The sequence below is a fragment of the Drosophila ficusphila genome, unplaced genomic scaffold, assembly GCF_018152265.1.
Source record: "Drosophila ficusphila isolate 14025-0441.05 unplaced genomic scaffold, ASM1815226v1 contig_198, whole genome shotgun sequence".
Lineage (NCBI taxonomy): Eukaryota > Metazoa > Arthropoda > Insecta > Diptera > Drosophilidae > Drosophila > Drosophila ficusphila.
In genome coordinates this window covers 6,686,078-6,704,195 of record NW_025064092.1, presented here as the reverse complement: position 1 = coordinate 6,704,195, position 18,118 = coordinate 6,686,078, and the positions used below count along the sequence as shown (strand labels likewise).

At 42.5% G+C, this 18,118-nt stretch overlaps 2 protein-coding genes across 3 annotated transcripts in view; one reads left to right on the top strand and one right to left on the bottom strand.

Annotated features, from left to right (window-relative positions):
- The first annotated feature begins 2,457 nt into the window (after positions 1–2,457).
- Positions 2,458–18,118, top strand: part of LOC108088675 (frequenin-1) — a 30,267-nt gene continuing 14,606 nt past the window's right edge. Inside the window, exon 1 of one of the 2 annotated variants that reach the window (XM_017186609.2) lies at positions 2,458–2,953. The gene's annotated coding sequence lies outside the window, so the exon portion shown is untranslated. Of the gene's footprint in view, positions 2,954–12,813; positions 13,122–18,118 lie in introns of those variants that run through there. The other variant, XM_017186610.2, reaches the window with a different exon arrangement.
- Positions 3,781–4,891, bottom strand: LOC108088673. Its single transcript, XM_017186607.1, has one exon. The coding sequence runs from the start codon at positions 4,785–4,787 to the stop codon at positions 4,050–4,052; it is 738 nt and encodes a 245-aa protein (XP_017042096.1). The 5' UTR covers positions 4,788–4,891; the 3' UTR covers positions 3,781–4,049.

The following is an 18,118-nucleotide window of genomic DNA, read 5'->3' as shown; positions in this document are numbered from 1 at the left end:
GATTTTCCCCCAAACGCATAAACGTTTAAACGTTACGTTACGTATACGCAACGTTAGCACATAAATGTATAATGTTTGCACAGAGCAAACTTCAAGTGTCTAGTTGGTCAGACTGACATGTTAACAGTGTGTAGCAAGTTAGGTCAACTTTATTTGCCGGATTGATGTCGTACTTAAAACTAATTGATGTACTTACATGTCACTGTAGTTAGTGTGTGTTTGTTTTGAGTGTCCGGCAGATTGATGATGGAATTACTCACCGAAATGCCATTGAAAATTGGCAAAAAAAAAAAAAAAAAAAAAAAAGGTTCCATGGAACCTTTTTGAGTGGAAAGCTACCAAATAGGAAAAATCCATTTAGACTCACCTTGCTAAACTCGTTGCATATCCGAGGCAAGCTATTAATTTTTAATAATTCTCGTGGCAAAGGCCTTTGCCGCAAGTGATGACATTTGATAATTTTCATTTTCATTTTCGTTTTCATGTTTTTTGTACCGGGGGTGCGCATTTTTGATTACCTTTTGCGGTTTTTGTGCGTGCCGCGGGCGTTGGAAATTGGACGTGAATTAGTAATGAGTTTAGCCCGCGGTTGCGTCGACTGCGGCAGCGGCGGCAGCAGAGACGGCAGCAGAGCCAGCGGCAGAGGCGTCGACAGCAGCGGCGTGTTTATCTAGGCAGCCCAACTATTTATAATAAAAGGCTGCCAGATTAAAACCCAAAATAGATTCTGTATCTGCAGCTGCATTCGATTCGAAGTCTGTAAATGTATCTGTATCTGTTTCCGAATGTATCTATACAATCCGCTACGAAACAAATGCGAAAACAATGGCATTCGCAAGTGAGAAAATGTTCGAATTAAAAATCCTTACATTGTGCAACACCCCCTTTTCCCCGCTCGAATCGCCGCCCCTGACCTACACAACTAGAATAAATAAACAGTAATTATAATTGGCCCGTTTCGGATTCGAATTCGATGCTTTTCGATGCTTTTCGGCATCGCGGGAAAGAGTGAGTGAGTAAGCCGCCGAGCGTTGCTGCCGCAGTCGACGTCGGTGACGCAGTACCGCCCACCAACCCCCCTTAACACCCCATACCCCCTATTTTTTCTAACCCCCCTCGAAGGTGCGCGCCCATTAAATTCCCCTCTTTTGTACGCAATTGCGAATTTATTCTTCGCGCGTTCGCTGATGGAGAGCTGCAAATTGGAATGGGATGTGGATGTTGAACTGGAAATGGAAACGCCGAACTGGCTGTCCGTCAAGTGATCACAATTCGATCGTCATCAATGATCGGCAGATTGGAAAGTACTTGAACTAATCGATTCCAAACAGATCTTAGGCGGTGTAGTTACCAACAAAAAACAAAAACAATCAACATACTTTCGAACTTGTGATTCATTCGAGCATTGAGGCGGAAAAAACACTGCATTTAATTATAGATTATTCCTAAATGTATTTAATACTGGCAGGAATTTGAATTTAAATACTTTGTAGGCAAGCCCCATACACTATGAAAGCAAAGATATATCGGAATTAGTAAGTATTCAAAATGTTTAGTTATAATATTTAAAATATACATGGTCGAATCTAAGCAGCGAAAATATAAATAGAATTATTTAAGTTCTACCGTTTGAATCCGAAAATATCTTAAAGACTTTTCTAGTTCCCAGAAGCGAGAAGATTACCCGAGGCAATAAAAAGCTTAACAAATTGATATCGTTTCTGTGGAGGAGGGGCAATGGATAATATCTGTCTCGTTTAATTAGTCATAATTGAGAATCGCACTTCATATTGCATCTTCACTACATTAAGTAAATTATTTTCTTAAATTGTTTTGATTTATCAGTACCTGTTAAAAGAATGTTTTTTAATAGATCAACAAATTAGCACCCAAAGTTTATAGACAGATTGCAAGGCACATTAAAGACATACCAATTAATTGAAAATTTAAATTCAAAATTTGTTGATATATCAAAGAGTAGTTTTTTTTGATTTTGGTTTTAGTAGCGTCTGCGAAGTTCGTCGAGGCGATGGATCTATCCATCCATCCATCCATCCATCCATCCAAGCGAAATACATATAGGAGCAGCCCAATAAACGGTTCGTTTGATTTGCCTGCCGAACGTATCCGTATCTGTATATCTGCGGCTGGCGTTTTATTGTTTATTTGCCCGCCAGCCTGCCTTTTGTTATTCGCCAGAATTTTTATTATTTACTATATTTAGGCAGAGGCCAAGAGGAAGAGCCGGGCTGAGACCACCGACAAATAATTAGTCACCGACGAGCCATTGAAGCAAAAAAAACGGCGGCACCTGCAAGAAATGCAAAGTAAATTCTTCAATTGCTCAATTGCCCTGCCGACGCTGACTGCGCTGCTAACGTCGACTGCGACCGCGACTGCGACGGCGACTGAGGCCCAGGCGATTTGCGCGGCTGCTGGCATTCGATTGCCATTCGCACAAGTTGCATGTTCGCGACTCGATTTTCGGTTTCCTCATTGTTTTTCCTGTTTTCTCTAATTTGACTCTTTTTTTCTTTTTTTTTGTTCCCCCAAATTTTTTTGGGCCGCTCGCGTGCGCTGTGCATATTTTAAATCACTTCCTCAGCCAACCCCTTTTACCACCCACTTTCCTTTTACCGCCCACTTCCCTCACCCAAAGAAAGAAAACCAAACAAACAACCAGTGAATACAAATTAAGTGTGTTAATGCGTTAAACGGTTTTTGCAATTTGTTTTTTAAGCCAAAGACAAAAAAGCCTTTGTCGCTCGTCACTGTTTCGTTTTTTCGGTTTGAGTTTGAGTTTGAATTTGGTTTGCTGCCTTTTGGTTTCCGCTAGCTGTTCGAGTGGAAATTACATTTATAATTACGCTTAATCAGTCGATTACTGTCAGCGCAAACACGGGATAACCGAGGACCCACCGCAGCGTTCGATGACCACACAAATGAGTGCCAGGTATGTGGATAGCGTGTCCCCCGGATAAACATCATTGCCAAATGCCCCGATATCCCGCCGACCCGATAATTAGGCAGATTCCCGGTTGGTCAAAGGGGGTTGGGAAAGGGGGTAGGAAGGGGGTGTTTAGATATTGGTACTTCCATGCGATTTGCGGTCCTCGTGCGGTTGGTGTTATCTTTGGGCGCCAGCTCTGCGGTTTTCCGCGACAGTTTGAGGCCCTAGATCAATGACTTTGTGCGGCATTCCATTGCCCCTCGTCGTCGATTGTTTATGACAACGAGTGGTTCTTGAAAGCGATATGTCATAGCTTGGGGTTAGCGAGGCAAACATAAGCAGTCTGCTTAGCCCCTCCATCATCATTCATTCGCAAAATCCACTCGAAGGTCTGCCGTTGACGAATTGTGGTTGCCAAATATGTAACCTGTTAGGTGTTCTGTTTACCTGCGGTGTGAGAAATATGTTGAATATGGTTAACAAGACACTCGAAGTAATTTAAGAAATATTAAAAATACCACAATAAAACTAAATACTTTAAATAATGATGATATGTTTTCAAAATCCGCTTAATCTTATTATTAGTGTTGAGTTGACAAGTTTTGGTTCCTTGATGACCAGGTACAAAAAAATCTTTAAAAGGTTATAAATAAAAAATATCTATTAATTTCTTTTTTCTAAGCCTAGTTTATACCTAAATTTATATATAGTAAATGAATTGAAGTGTCTGGTGTTGACTGGTAATGGTTACCAAAAGTGAACGTCTTTTAAGTAAAATGTGTTCACTTATTAATATTTCTAGGGAACATATTTGAAAGACACCAAAATAATATATTTTTTGAACGGGTTAAGACAAGTTTTATTAATATTTTGAGGTATAAAAGTATCACAAGTAATTACGATCATTTGGCAATCAATTTGGCCTATCACAATCAAAGAAAAACCTGCAGCTGTCTATGGACTATGCAAATGATACTATTCTATTCTATTCTTTTCCCTGGAAAATCCTTTGAAGAAATCGTGTAGTCTTTGGCGTTCTTTCCAATAATTTCTTTTTCGTGGTTGGAGCGTGGTCGGTCGGGGTTTTCGAATCCGGGATCTATAATCCTTGGGCACTTCGGGGAAAGCACCTTCTATCCCTCCGACATACTGAGCACAGTCGCCTGTAGATGAGCGTCTCGGGCGAGGGAGTCGGCGGCTGTCCGTTCCTTTTCCTCTTGGTGTTCCACCGCTGATTGGCCTCGTGGATGAGCTGGTTCCTCAGCGGGGATCTTGGCACACAACCAAGGATCAGGAAGTCCATCGAGTGCCGCCAGTTCTCCACCGATGAATGAAAAGTGCTGCAGCAGACGGCAAAGGATGAAAGGAGGCGGAAGGCTTTGAAGGCGTGGCCGCTGGCAAAAAATTGACAAACAGCCGGCAGATAGTGGTGCATCCAGGATGCCCACTCAGCACGTCCCATGGCAGCAAAGAGATCGCGAACGATGCAGAGGAAGGGCTGCCACACCTGGCGATCCATCCACTCGGTCAGTTGGAGCACCAGCACAATCTCAGCCAGGAGCATCAGTAGGCGGATGCGATGACGACAGCGGCGAACCCAAAGTGGCCGATACTCCAGGATGGCCAACACAATGCCGCTGGCCAAGAAGACGTCCGACCAGCGCTGATTGTCGTCCACGGGAGCGGCGTACAAGGGATCCAGAGGTGAGGCGGGATCGAAGGACAATAGGCGGCACTGATTGTACCGCAAGAAGATGGCGGCAAACAGGATCAGCCAGGATTCGTAGAGATCGTGCAGCAGCTCCGTGGAACAATAGTTCTCCAGTTGTCCCGGCATGTTTAATTGGTCAAATTTGAAAAAGATATATAATATATTATGTGGAATTGTATATTTGTTGGTCGGTGTAACCTACTGGTGTAACCTAATTGAAAGATGGAAAAGTTTTGATCGATTGTGGAAACTGTTACGACTACTGTGTTTTAAATTAAAAAAAAATATATAATTTATACTTATATAGAGTTGAATATTTGGAATATTTTGGAATCTGCTTAAACTGCATGGTTTTAATTATTCAAAAAACGTAATATCAATTTAAAAAGATTTCAATATTTGTCTGTAAAAGATAGGTGAGTAAAATGTGGAAAAGTTTTGACTGATTCTGGAAACTGTTTCTACCTCTTTGTTTCAATTAATTTCAACTATTTTTCGAGCTTTATGTTTTTTGATGTTGGCTTCTTGGAATAACTTTCTTCTCGTTTCCTTTGTTAAGTTTACATTCTCACTTTAAAATGTTTACTTCAGCTGGGAAACAACTAAGGAATTCATAGTTGCAAAGGCAAGTGTTTGTGCCGCGTACTCTTTTTGTGTGTTTTTTTTGTATCTGCCTCTGTTTCGCACTTTAAACGTGTGCCCCAGACAAACTCACGCTACACACCATAAACACACACACACACACACATTGAAAGCCCTGAGGCCTAGTGGGTAATACAGTGGAATAAACACTAGTTTTTTTTGGGGAAAATGCTAGGAATATGTGCTAGTTTAATCTTTTGTTAGTTTGTTAAATAAACTACTTTTGTTTTTTTTTTAAGTTATACAACTGGAAGAACTACAGAGAATTGTGGCTAATGTTTAGAAAGATTTGATATTTAAGGGGTATTCGAAGTAAAAGAGGCTCAAAAATAATTTATTTGTTTACATGCATGCAAATACCAATAAAATTCATTTTCACAGTTGCTTTAAAACTTAACCAATGGTTAGACTTTTAAGTTTTTATTATTGATTAGTTTTCTTTTTGCAACTATTGTTAGCATCAAACAGCAATTAGCAAATGAGAATTATTCCAAATAAAGGAAATTCAGTCATGGAATAGGGGAATAACCTAATTCTTTATTACTTATTAGCATTGTGTTGATCGATTGTTTGTTTTCCCCAAACTCAAATAAATATTATTCTTTTACCTGCAAACAAATAAAGATAAGATAAATAATTACGTTTTCGCATTTTCCTAATTACTGAATTTTCCCATTTTTCATGCTATCGCTGTTCGCCAGAGGCATTCGTTTTGCCTCCAAGGTGTCTACGGTGACTACACCGACGAAACCCACCGTGCCACCACCGCCGCACTACCGCACCACCTGCACCTGCACCACCCTCTGTCCCACCACCCCACCTCCCCAACTACCACTCCCCCCCCCCTCCCCCTTGTGTCGCCAGCTCGAAGTAAACAGCATTCGAGGGTAGTGTAAACAATCATTGACCTCGTTCATATTTCTTGGAGCGCTCGCTCATTTGCCTTTGGCCGGAGTCCCAGACGTTGACTCTGCCTGGTCGCAATTAAAATTGTTGTTTAGCTAGTTGCCCCTGGACGACCTCGCCCCGCCCCCGTTCTGAATCACCACCCCCACATCCACATCCACACCCAATCCCCCTTCCCCATTCACTTTTCACATTCCCATTTTGGCCATTCGGAATGGGGGGAGAATTATTCGACGGGCGGCATTTGGGCACCAATTAGCCGCCGAGAAAGAGGCAAAAATCTGATTCTGTTGCGATTTCTACGCTCCGGCGAATGATGATGAGCATAAAATACAAAGGCAAGAAGCCAGAAGGAATCGGAAGGAATCAGCGGCTAAAGGAAGAAGGCCACAGCCCAAAAAAAAGACCCAAATCACGATGGGCTCAGCGGCAAAGACACAGAAAAGTGAAACAATCAGGGTTCGAGTAATCCGACAAGCAGAACTATAGAATACTCTTTTATGAAAAGAAATTTAGTGGGAGCTACTGTAGTTTTAAAATACAAATCATGCCATATTGAAAGTTTTAGTTTTATGAGAATAAGAAAACGCAAATAAAATTGGTTAAGTTCAACTTAAATTTAGACTCAAATAAAGGCAGACTCATAGTACAACCTTTTTAAGTGTGAAAATAACACACATATTATCTTTAAGCAAGACGATTTGAAAGTGCATATTTTTCCGCAAGAAACCCCATAAAAGCTGCATAAAATCAACATTAATTTAGATTTAATATATAAAACTATGCATGGTACAACTTTTGAAAGAGAACTTCCCGGCTGTTTATAAACTTTGCTGGAGATTAGGACTCCAGCTTCGTCTGGCAGTCGTGTTACCCCTTTCTGGCCGAAAAGAGCATCAAAGTTTGCCAGAGAATGGCGAGCCGAGAGGCAAGTTTAAGCGGCTTGTTTGCCGCCCGCCCATTGGCCCATTCACCCATTTGCCCATTTGCCATATCCTTGGGCTTGAGTCGTAGCCCGTGGCCCAATATCGAGGCAGGCAATCAAGGATAACGCGCATTATCCCGAGGCCCACATATGAGCGGGGCAAGCGATGGGGTCCGGGGTCAGGGGTCAGGGGTCAGGGGTGGGAAATTGGTATTTGTGTGTGCGTCGCTGCGACGCCAACATAGCGCTGGTTTAGCATTTTTATGTCTCCCGACCCCGAATTTCCCGGCTCCGGCTTTCCCTGGCCTACAGAGACATTATGTAGTTGGCTTTATCGCAAACGATTTGCCAAACACAATATGACGTCGGCCAGGACCCAGAACCCAGTACCCAGTACCCAGGACACAGCTTCCAAGTTCCAGCAGCCAGAAAACAGCAGCCAGGACCCAAGACCACGAATAAGAACAGGACCAAGTCAATGGCAATGACAATGGCCTGGACCACAGAACCACACACACATTAAGGCACATGTGGAATAGTTGGCAGCCGACTAAAATGTCGGCTAAAATGTATCTTTAATACTGCACTGACTGTTCAAATGGAAAATTACTAAAAGACGAGGCAGAGAGGCAGTATACTAGCACGAAAGCTATGCTGATTTCTTAAATAAATATATTCGTACTCTTATTAAAGCCCAGATAAGATATTCTTCATGTTTTGGTTCAATGAACTTGGCTTATTTAAAAAAAGTAAAATTCATACAATTTAATTTCCTGTAAAGCCTGTATGAAAAATATTCAATGTATAAAAATTAATTTTTTTTTTCAAAATAACAAAAAACTACATTTTTAGAGGCATGCATTTTTCTTCAAGTTTATACCCAAATCATTTTATTTTTAAATTTTACTAAATATTTAGCTGACAAGAAAGATCAAACCCTCCTTAGTTTTTGTTCTTTCCCATTTTTCATCCAAAGAACTAAAACGTCTTTCCGTTCCTGTAAAAATTGCCAAGTACTTTCAAGACTCCAAAATGATAATTAAATTCCAGATTTTATGTTGCCCGATTTTATGTTTAATATTACGGTTATTTTCGTATCTTTTCTCCACTTTTCCCACTTTCCCACTTTTGCCACTTTTGAAAAGCGTTCCTTTTGTCGCCTGTCCGCTTTCTTAATATGTATTTCCCACACAGTGGCCATTTTTTTTTATATTCCGAGCTGTTTGTTGTTGCCCCATTGTTGTTGTAGTCAATGGAGCGACATTGGAGGCTTTTGTTTACTTGACGCTGCTGACTTTTTAGGGTCCTTCCACCGTTTATATGGCGCATAAAATTAATAATAACAACAAATGGTGCAGATGGGAGAATTAGGGTGGCCCCAAACGGCAGTAAAAAGTGAAGGGAAAGGAAAGCTTTAAATGGAGAGACTTTAAGCGGGATAGTTTTTTTTTTTTTGTCCCTGAGTTGCCACCCTTGTCAACAATTAGAGTTGAGTTTTTAATATTTTGACAGTCTGCCAAATCAGTTGCAACTTGCTCTCGAATCCCTACTCAAATATCAAGCATACGCCACGTTCGCTGCCCTCCGGCGTTCAGTAACCAGTCACCAGGACTACCTACCCCCTATCCGCTTCCCCCTCCCCCTTTTCCACCGCCCCTCTTTTTCCCACTGAATTGTCTGCCCCTCTATTTTCCGTCTGATGCTGGCGCCGGCATTCGGTGAAGTGTCTGGAAGCTGTCGCCTCTGGCGAGGATTGGTTGGTATGATGCCGGGTGGCTACTGGGTGGTAAGTGTGTTGCCTAGTGGGTGGGTGGTTGGTAGCTGTAGTCGAGAGCACCCGTTCACACGACACTTCAAGTGTTCCGAGCCACCCACTTCGTTTCGCCGCCTTGTTTGTTCCTGCTTTTGCCACTTTGGAAGTGCGTCTATTAATTTTCATATCGCCAGCATTTCTCAATACGCTCGTGTTTGTCCTGTTCGCTCATTTTGGCTTATGAGGCACTTCCTCATGAATTCCCCCAGGCAGTCAAACACACAGCCACACACACACACCCACCCGCACACTCGTCAAATTAAATAATTATGCGCTTAATTATTTTTGGGCGTGGGCGCATTTTCGCGTGGGTCGGGGGAAAATGTTTAATTGTTTTTTAATTTGTATTTAAATGTGGCAAGCAGTGAGCCCAGCCAATAGACATCTGCGGCGCGTCTGGAAAGTATCTTTTGAGAAAAGGAGTGGGTGGAAGGGGGAAAGTGGGAGGGGGGAGCACTAAAAGTGGGTGAGGTATGCTGGCTATTAAGCCACTCTAAGCTCCCCGTACAGATTGATTCCCCCAGCAAAAGCAAAGGCGTCAGCTGGCATTTTCCTTGTCTCAACGCTTTTCTCCCCTGCTTTTCCTTTTCTTTTTCAGTTTTTTTTCTTTTTTTTCCGTTTCACCCTCGGTTTTTTGTTGGCACACTTCACTGCGTGTGTGTGCATAATTTCCATTCGAGATTTATGCACTTCGTTCTGCATTGGTTTGCCTCTTTATTGTTTTTTTTTTCGTTTCTGCCACAACTCGTGTGTGTTTACTTCATAGCCAGTTTTTATGGCCGTTGATTAGCATAGTGTTTGTTGCACGCATTCGAATGCAAGTGAAGTGCCTTGAATTTGAGTTTGGCTTAGCACCTAAGCGCCATTCTATCCTCCTTTAATTTTCTCTCTAGTTTTCTTCTGCTTTTCTTTTTTTTGGGGAATGCAAGTGGATCTGCATCTTGTTCTGCTTGGCTCATTAGCTTATTTAACAAAACTGCCCCTTTTTTCGCCTTGGGGAGCCATTTGGCTAACCGAAAATTGCATTTGCCTCGCGCTCCCGACTAATGCAAAACTTATTATCCGCTTGTGCTGGCTTACGAGCCCAAAGCCCAAAGCCTCTTGCAACTATTTGCTCCCTTTTGCCCACCCCCCTTTGAAACCCCCCTTTTCCCCATCCCTTTTTACCATACTTCTCTTCCCCTTCTCCTTTTCCTTACACCCCTTTGTACCCCTTCCCGATTTTCCTTCTTGCAACGCCGGCGGCACTCGCCAAAAACTGAGCACAAAATTTTGTCGGCTTGAGGTTTGCTCCGCCTACTGCTCCTTAACCCTTACTCAGTCCCTCAGTCCCTCAATCCTAAACCCCTCCCCCTTGAACACCCCAACCCCTTCTGGGCGACGGCCATGTGCAGTGTGCGCACTAATTACGACAAGGTCGGTGCACTAATTAACAATGGCTTTGAGGCAGTTAAACGATATGGCGCTCGAGCGATGGAGGCAAAACGCCGGAGAGAGACCCGTGAAAAGTGGCGAATGAGTCGGTCGGTGGATCGGTGGGTAGGGGGGTCGGTCGGTTGGGGGATTTGCGAATGGCCATTCAGGGCGGAATCAACTTTGCATCAACAACGTCAGCAGGCTAAACTTTTAGACCGGCCCACGCTGCTTGTGATAAATATTTTTGTATCGTATCCCCGCACTGATAAGAGGCCAGAAAACAGAACAAAAAAAAAAGTATGGGGAATGGGCTCAAGTGGAAATACCAAGGGGCCACACGGCGTATGCTAAATGTTGTGGGCGGTTTCCAAACTGTAGTGGTTTCAACTGGAGTTTTGCGGACCAGAAACTGATCCTATTTCGACATTCAAATAATGAGTTTATTAATAATTTCTTTCGTTTAACATTGATTTAATAAGCGCCGCACTTTTATTTTAATTAATTTAGATTTATCCCCCAAATTGATTTTAATTTATTAGTAAGTCATTTCCATTATAAAAATATAATAAATATTATTTGATTAAGAATTTTAAATATTAACTTTTTTGAGTAAAATATTTGTATGTTATTAATTTTCTGTTTGTCTCAAATGATTTACAGCATTCAACTCAAGTAATCACACCCCATGGCTTCCTATTTCAAACCAAAAATTAAATTTCGTAGCCGACATTTTTTGATTAAGAGTTACATCACGTTTTTTGGGGCCTTATGTTTTCCCGGGCTCAAAGAATTGTATAATCCATTTCCCGTTTCGACAATTAGGAGTAAACAACTAAAAAGTAGAATTGAAAAACCGAATTTGCATAATTTTGTATCATCAACTTTGCCTTTGACCTTTTCCAAGATTCCCACGCTGCTTATGATAAACAATTTTTTTTTTTTCGTTGTTTATGCGCTGATAAGCGCCGTGGGCGGTCAGGTGCTCGATGGCAGGGGAAAGGGGGGCGTGGCGTTGGCGTGAACATTGCTGATTTAATGCGATTAGATTAGATGAGATTTTCCGTTTGGCGATACGATTTTTCCTGGCGCCAAAAATTGTTGGGAGGAAAGCTTCGCAGCAAAGCGAGGCGAAGCTTTTTCGTGTCGCAGACGAGGCAAAGCTTCCGTGGTGAGTTCTGTGGGAGTGAGAGGCCAACACAGGGGGTGTGTGTGTGAGAGAGAGAGGGGGGGAGGAGGTTTAAGGGGGAAGAGTGAGAGGGGGGGATGGCCACTCTTGCGTGGGAGTTAATGCTCGTAATGTCGAATTACTGGCGTTCCCCGTTCCGCGTTTATCCGCCTGTATTTATACAACTGAGCGCCAGGATATTTTTAAGCCGCTGCCTTTTCTTGTCAGACTCACGCACACACGCACACACGCACACTGGGCCGCACTCACACAAGCACATGTGTGCGGCACATATTAATGCGCTAATATTACGCATACGGCACGTTGCCCCCATTTTGGCTGCATGAGTTTGCTGGGCTGCTGGCTGCTGGCCTTCCTGCACAGGTGCGCGCAAATGAATACAAATGGAAATTGAAATTAATAAATTGCATTACATAATTAAAGCGAACAAAGCGGAGAGAGAGAGAGAGAGAGGCCAGGTGAAAAGCAGCCTAATTGAATCAGAGTTCGCGACAGCAAATGGTCCCTAATTAAATGCACTGACCGCAAAACTGTCAAAGGCACTTCAAAAAAAAAAAAACAAAAAGAAAAACGGAGAGGAAAAGAGAAATTTAAATATTTATCGGATACCATGATCAGATTTAGGCTGTCAGTCGCCCGAGGACTTTTACCAATTTGACGGCAATCTCTTTTGCGGGATCTTTTGGCCCCCGGCGAATTGTTCATCTCCTTCTTCTTCTAACGGGACTTCCACCAGTGTGACCAGCGTGGGTGTGTGTGTGCGTGTGCCTGGGGGTAGAAGCAGACTAAGAGAAACAAAAAAAAAAAACAAAAATAGAGAGAGGCCGTGTGCGAGCGGCTCTGCCACTTGATGCCATTAAAATAAGCCACGAATTTATTTATTTATTTAAACTACTCGAGCGATATCTGTGTTGGCTTAGCTGCTTTCGCCGCCGAATCGCAGTTTCACTCGCTATCCCGAATCCCTGACAGCCTCATGGCTTCCGGCTGCTGCTCCTTGTGCTGCTCTTGCTGCTGCTTCCATGATGATTGCGTTCTGCAGAAAGCTCTTCGCGATGAAAGGGGGCAGTTGTGGGTGGGGGGAGTGGCACGGCATGGAGTGGCTTGGCCTGGCATGGCGTGGCATGGCATGGCAAGGAACCACGAGGACGCGCCTCGTTAAACTTCGTCGGCGGCTCGTATCAGCAAGGACATTCGACCTACTGTTGATTGCGCTCAGCTCCGAACCGAAGCTTTTCAGTTGATTTTCAGACCGTGCCACGAACGGAACGAAAACCCGAGCCCGGAGTCCATCCGAGTCCGAGTCCTAAGTCCGCATTCGCATCCGCATCCGCATTCGCATCCGTATCCGTATCCGAGTCCGAGTTCCGCCCACCCAAAAAGCCGGAGTCGCCGCATCCGCCTCTTTCACATAGTTTTTTTTTTTCTGTTATTGTTGTTTACTGTTGGTAACCAAAAAAGAAAAAAAAAACCGAAGCCAAAAAAGCCGAAAAAAAACGATAAAAACCGCAGACGAGAGGCAGCCAAAAAACAAGAAAAAAAAAATAAAACAGAAAAAAATCTGTTTGGAATGTAAGACAAATTCTGGAAAATATTTTAAGCGATCCCCAATGTTTGTTTATTTGGTTTTTGGTCTGGTGTAAAAGGGTTTAAGCCGGGCAAATATTGCTCAGCCGAGTGTGAGGCTTTCGCCAGTTGATGTCCTGTCAAAGAGCTCCTTTATTGATAAAGCCACACCAACACAAATACAATGAGCCAGCACACACACACACACTTATACGCACACACAGTTGCACAGTCAAGTCTGACAACTTAACGACTTACTTAGCCAAAGACCAAAAAAAAAAAAAAAAACAGAACGGCGAAAAGAAAAATGCTGAAAAAGGTACGAGGACATAGAATAACATGACCCCCGAAAAAGTGTTGAATTCGGGGCTTTTTGGGGGGCTGCAGGTTAGACGCCTCCTAATAGACTGCCCAGGCAGCCCATAAAAGGGTAACTGAGAACCTCACACACACACACATTCACACACATATACAAACATATACTGTAACGGCATTTGCTCACATACACTCCCACCTTGCGAGTGATAAAATATTCAATTTTTGCTCCGCTGTTTGTTTGTCCGATGCACGTATACCCTATATCATCTTTCTGTCAGTCGGACAGCTTGACAAAGGTTTAGCATCGGCTTATTGGACATAATATTTGCTTATGCTGAAGGCAAGTTAAAGTCAAACTAAAAATCTATGGGCAAACACGCCTTATCTTATTGGATTAACTTTAATAACAGGGTGGGTTATGGTTATAATGTGTTATATGAAAAGGGTTTTCTTTAGTTATGATGCAATATATATTATTATGATTGTGTTTTGTTAAGATATTAGAATTTATTTATGTTGTATGAAATGTATGTATATTTATTACATATAATATTTATAAAAATGATAAAAAACTTATAACTTTGCACAAACACTAAAACATTTGTTCTACATTTTAAGAGAAAATATAAACCTTTTTTTTTATTTCAATATTAAAAAAAAACTTTATTTAAATTAAATTAAAAGATATCCAATATATATAAAAAAAATATTTTACGTTTAGCTGAAAAATCTTCTTCTCCACTTTAAACTTGATTGAAAAAGGATTTCTTAAAACAAATTACATATTATATTATATTTTTTGTAACATTTGTATACCATAGATATCCAAAGGGTGTTCACCATTTCAGTTAGAGTCCCTGCATTTCTAGCCATCTTGTCTAATATTTTGTTTGCCGTTAAGTCAGCTTTGCTCTCTGCTGTCCAACGGATTCTTCTTCTTTATCCCGCTGTTGCGCTTTGACGCGCCAGACGACGTCAGCGAAATTCAGACCCCCGAATCCCCGGGTACCCACGCCCCTGCCTTTCCGACACCCTGGCAAATCCCCTCCCCCTTCCTCCCCCCTCCACACTTTTCTAGCCTTCGCCTGTTCGCGTGGCTTACGAAATTGAATGAAAATAATCAAATCAAAATGAAAGAGGTTATGTAAATTTCGCTCACGTGTGTGTGTGTGTGTATTGCTTGGCTTCGCTGTATTTCGTACCTAATGTGTGTGTATGTGTGCTAGTATTTGTGTGTTTATGTCCTATCCCGTTACGCTCCTTTCGACCGAAAGTAACTTTTATTACTAATTTCTAGCTCTGCTTTTCTCCTCCGGCATTTGCATAATTCACAGGGCCAACTTAATACCCAGACACATGAGATCCCGGCAAAACTTTTTAGCTCGGGGTGCCGAAAACTAGGGTTGCCAGCTTATCTGCTGTAAATAAAGCTAGTTTCGCTAGAAATTAGTGGGATAAAAAGGGAAATTCGGTGGTACTCAGGTAACTAATGGGATTGCCAAGGACATCGGATAGGACTTTGCAACTAGGGGAGAAGGAAAAAGAAGCTAATGCCACTTCAACGAGATAAGATTAAGCCAGCTGACGAATCAATCTTCAATCAACCTGACAAAGGACCACAATCACTGGACACTTTTTGAAGTTTCTTTAGCTACAATTTGCAATTTCTAACGCACAAAAAAAGAAGTAGAAACTTGGCAAAAAAAAAGAAACTGGTACAGCAAAGCTGCCACTTCCTCCTTAGTTCTTTTTTTTTGCTCCCCGTTGGGGAAAACTTTTCGCCAGAGACTTTGGCTGGCTGCCCAAAAATTGCAATTCCTTGATTCCTTGAAAAGGAAAGGGGCACTACGCTCCACTCCAGCTGGCGTGAATAATTGTTTGCTTAAAAATTCCATTAAAAGGCGAAATAAAGCAAGACGTGTCTGCTGCTCGAGAAGGCCAATTCTCGTATTAAGGCATCTCGCAATGCGGTCAACACTCTTTAATGAATGAGGGTAAAGTCGGTACGTATAAATTGAGGCATTGTTTTTGGGGTCCTAATTTATTAAGCCAACTTATCGCTGTGTTTAAGTTTCGCCTGGCTGACTGGCTGAAAATTATGATTTCGGGACGGGGCACAAAGTTTTCGCAGGACTACCGGAAAATTGAGTATTCACCGGGGTATTCCTAATTTATGGGCTCTGAAATTCAGTTCGTGCTTGCCAAAACCCCTCCCCCATTTCCATTTCCCTTTCCCCTTCCCCTCCCCCACTTTCCACCCATCCAACTTTATTTCCTTATTCCGAAGTTCGACCTGTTACTGGGCATTGACTAATTTACTTAGCCCAAGTTTGATCGAGTTTGGTTCGCTCTGCCCAAGCAATTAAAGCCAGCGGACGCCTTTTGTCCCCGTTTTCGCCCTGGCGAAAATACCAAAACAAATTAGCATTAAAACTCGTTACGGCGAAAGACACCGTTGCCGTCTTTTGCGAAACTTGTTTACAAGTCGTTTGGCAATTACTCAATTCAATGGCAACGCCGATGGCCATTTTATATAATATTCTGCGATGAGTTGTTCGTTGGGCGTTGGAAAGTTGCTAAATGCATTTCGAGCTGGCCGGAAATCGCGTAATGCCCCCGTTCAAAAAGGTGGAGTAGGAATCGTTATGGGAATCGTTATAGGAATCGGAATCAGAATCGGAATCGGAGGGGTAATGGGTATCGGAATCGAATGACTTTGAGACAGAAGGCCAAGGCGGAGGCGCCTTAAAGTATGCTTCACTCCGCTCTGTTCCGCGTTCCTTGCCTTTCAATTTCCGACTCTGACAGACACAGACATGGACACTGCGAGAAAAAAATGGGGGGAGAACGAAGACGTGGACGAGACAGACGCCTCGAGCCTGTGGCACAAACAAGTTCCGCGGGGCAAAGGGGCAAAAAATGTGGCAGGGAAATGGGGGAAAGGGACAGACAGACAGACAGACAGCCAGGACACTCAAAGGACTCGAATGTGGACGTGGCACTGGACACGTCGGTGGGTCTCTCGCTCTTCGCCGTTGGCCGTTGCATCACCGTCAATGTGACCCCTGACCCCTGACCCCCAGATCCCCTGATCCCCAGAACCATGGCAACATTTGCCCTTTTCAGCTGGAATTGCTTCCTATTTTTTTTTTTGTTTCGTTTTTTTTGCCACTTTCCTGGGGACTGCCCCAAAATGTCTCCCCAAATGATCTTTAAACGGGAAGTATTTGGGGAGGAATCAATTTTCACAGCTCCTCATTGTCCTGTGGATTATTCATGCATTGGCCTTTCATTTTATTATTTTCTAATTCATTTCCTCTTCTGTCGATTGCAAATATTTGTGTGCCCATTGATTGCTTTTTATTTATTATACGAAAACATTTTCTTGAATAACCAATGCAGGTGTGTGGTGTGTTTGCAGATGAATTATTACCTTCTACTGGCTACACTTTTCATTTTGCATCCGCAAAAGGAGATTAGTGTGGGAATTAATAATATTTTTGGCCAAAAATATTTCTCTCTTATTTAAGGGCAATATGCATTTGCCTTAGCCGTATTTATCCATTTATTCCGTTTCAGCTGTAACTCCATTGTGCTGCATTGCCAAGCTGCTTCTGCTCAATATTTTATATGGGTTCCAGACTCTGTTTAATTTTCCTCCTTCTCTCTCTCTCTCTGCTACATCAGTCCAGGGTGTCCTTCCTCCTTCGTCCTGCGAAGGCCCCTTTCCTTTTGCCAACCATTTCTCTCCTTGTCAGCAGTTAACTTTGGGCACATCCGTCGAGAATTGTTGTCGTCGTCGTCGTCGTCGTCGTCGTTGTGGTCTGTCCACACGTTGACTTGCTGTGGATTTCGGCTGGAGATGGAGCCGGAGCTCCATGGACGGTGGTTCCATCAAAAGTTGCCTCGCCGTTTTCTTTTGCGAACCAACCAACCAACCAACCAACCAACCAGCCATCCAGTCAGCTTCCGCCAAAACCGACCATCAAAATTTGTCCGCAACTCGTAAAATGAAATATGAAAACGGGCAGACAGTTTCTTTTACGATTGCGTTATGCAAGTTTCTATCTAATTTGTCATGATTTCTTCTTCGCGGACTCAGCGCCTAATTACGACCTCGGTTGTTTGGGCCCATAAATTGTTATTATGGCACACACGTGAAGGGGCTTTTCCTTTCATTGCCAATTCAAAGTCAATTAAAGTCTCACGCAATTCGCTTGTCAAGTGGCAACAAAGAATTAAAAAACTTTCCCCATCCTCCTTCACTTGGCTGCTTTAAAAGAGGAAGTGAGGAGGTTGCGAACTTGCCTGGGAAATTATTAAAATTTTAATTACGCAACTCTACGGGGAAAACTTGTAGACATCGCTCTGTCGTCGCTGCCATTGTCGTCATGGTTGGCGCTACACAAAACTGCAGAGGTGAAGCAAACAGCAGGTTTTCTGCCTCCTTTTTAAGGACGAACGACCAATGCACTGCAATTAAGTTGGCGAATTAAAACGTGGTCATTTTAATTCGATTAAAATCTTTAATAAACATTACAATATAAACATTTATTGATATAATATAATCTGAGCTATTGAATGTTAATTTTTTTAATTTTATATATTATAGTGTCAAATTGTGGTTTCTTAAGGCACAATTTTTCTGACTGCACACATTTATTTATTTAAGAATAACTGCCCAC

Bases quoted from the DNA above. Each gene is read 5' to 3' on its own strand.
- LOC108088673 (XM_017186607.1), bottom strand. From the start codon at position 4,787: ATGCCGGGACAACTGGAGAACTATTGTTCCACGGAGCTGCTGCACGAT.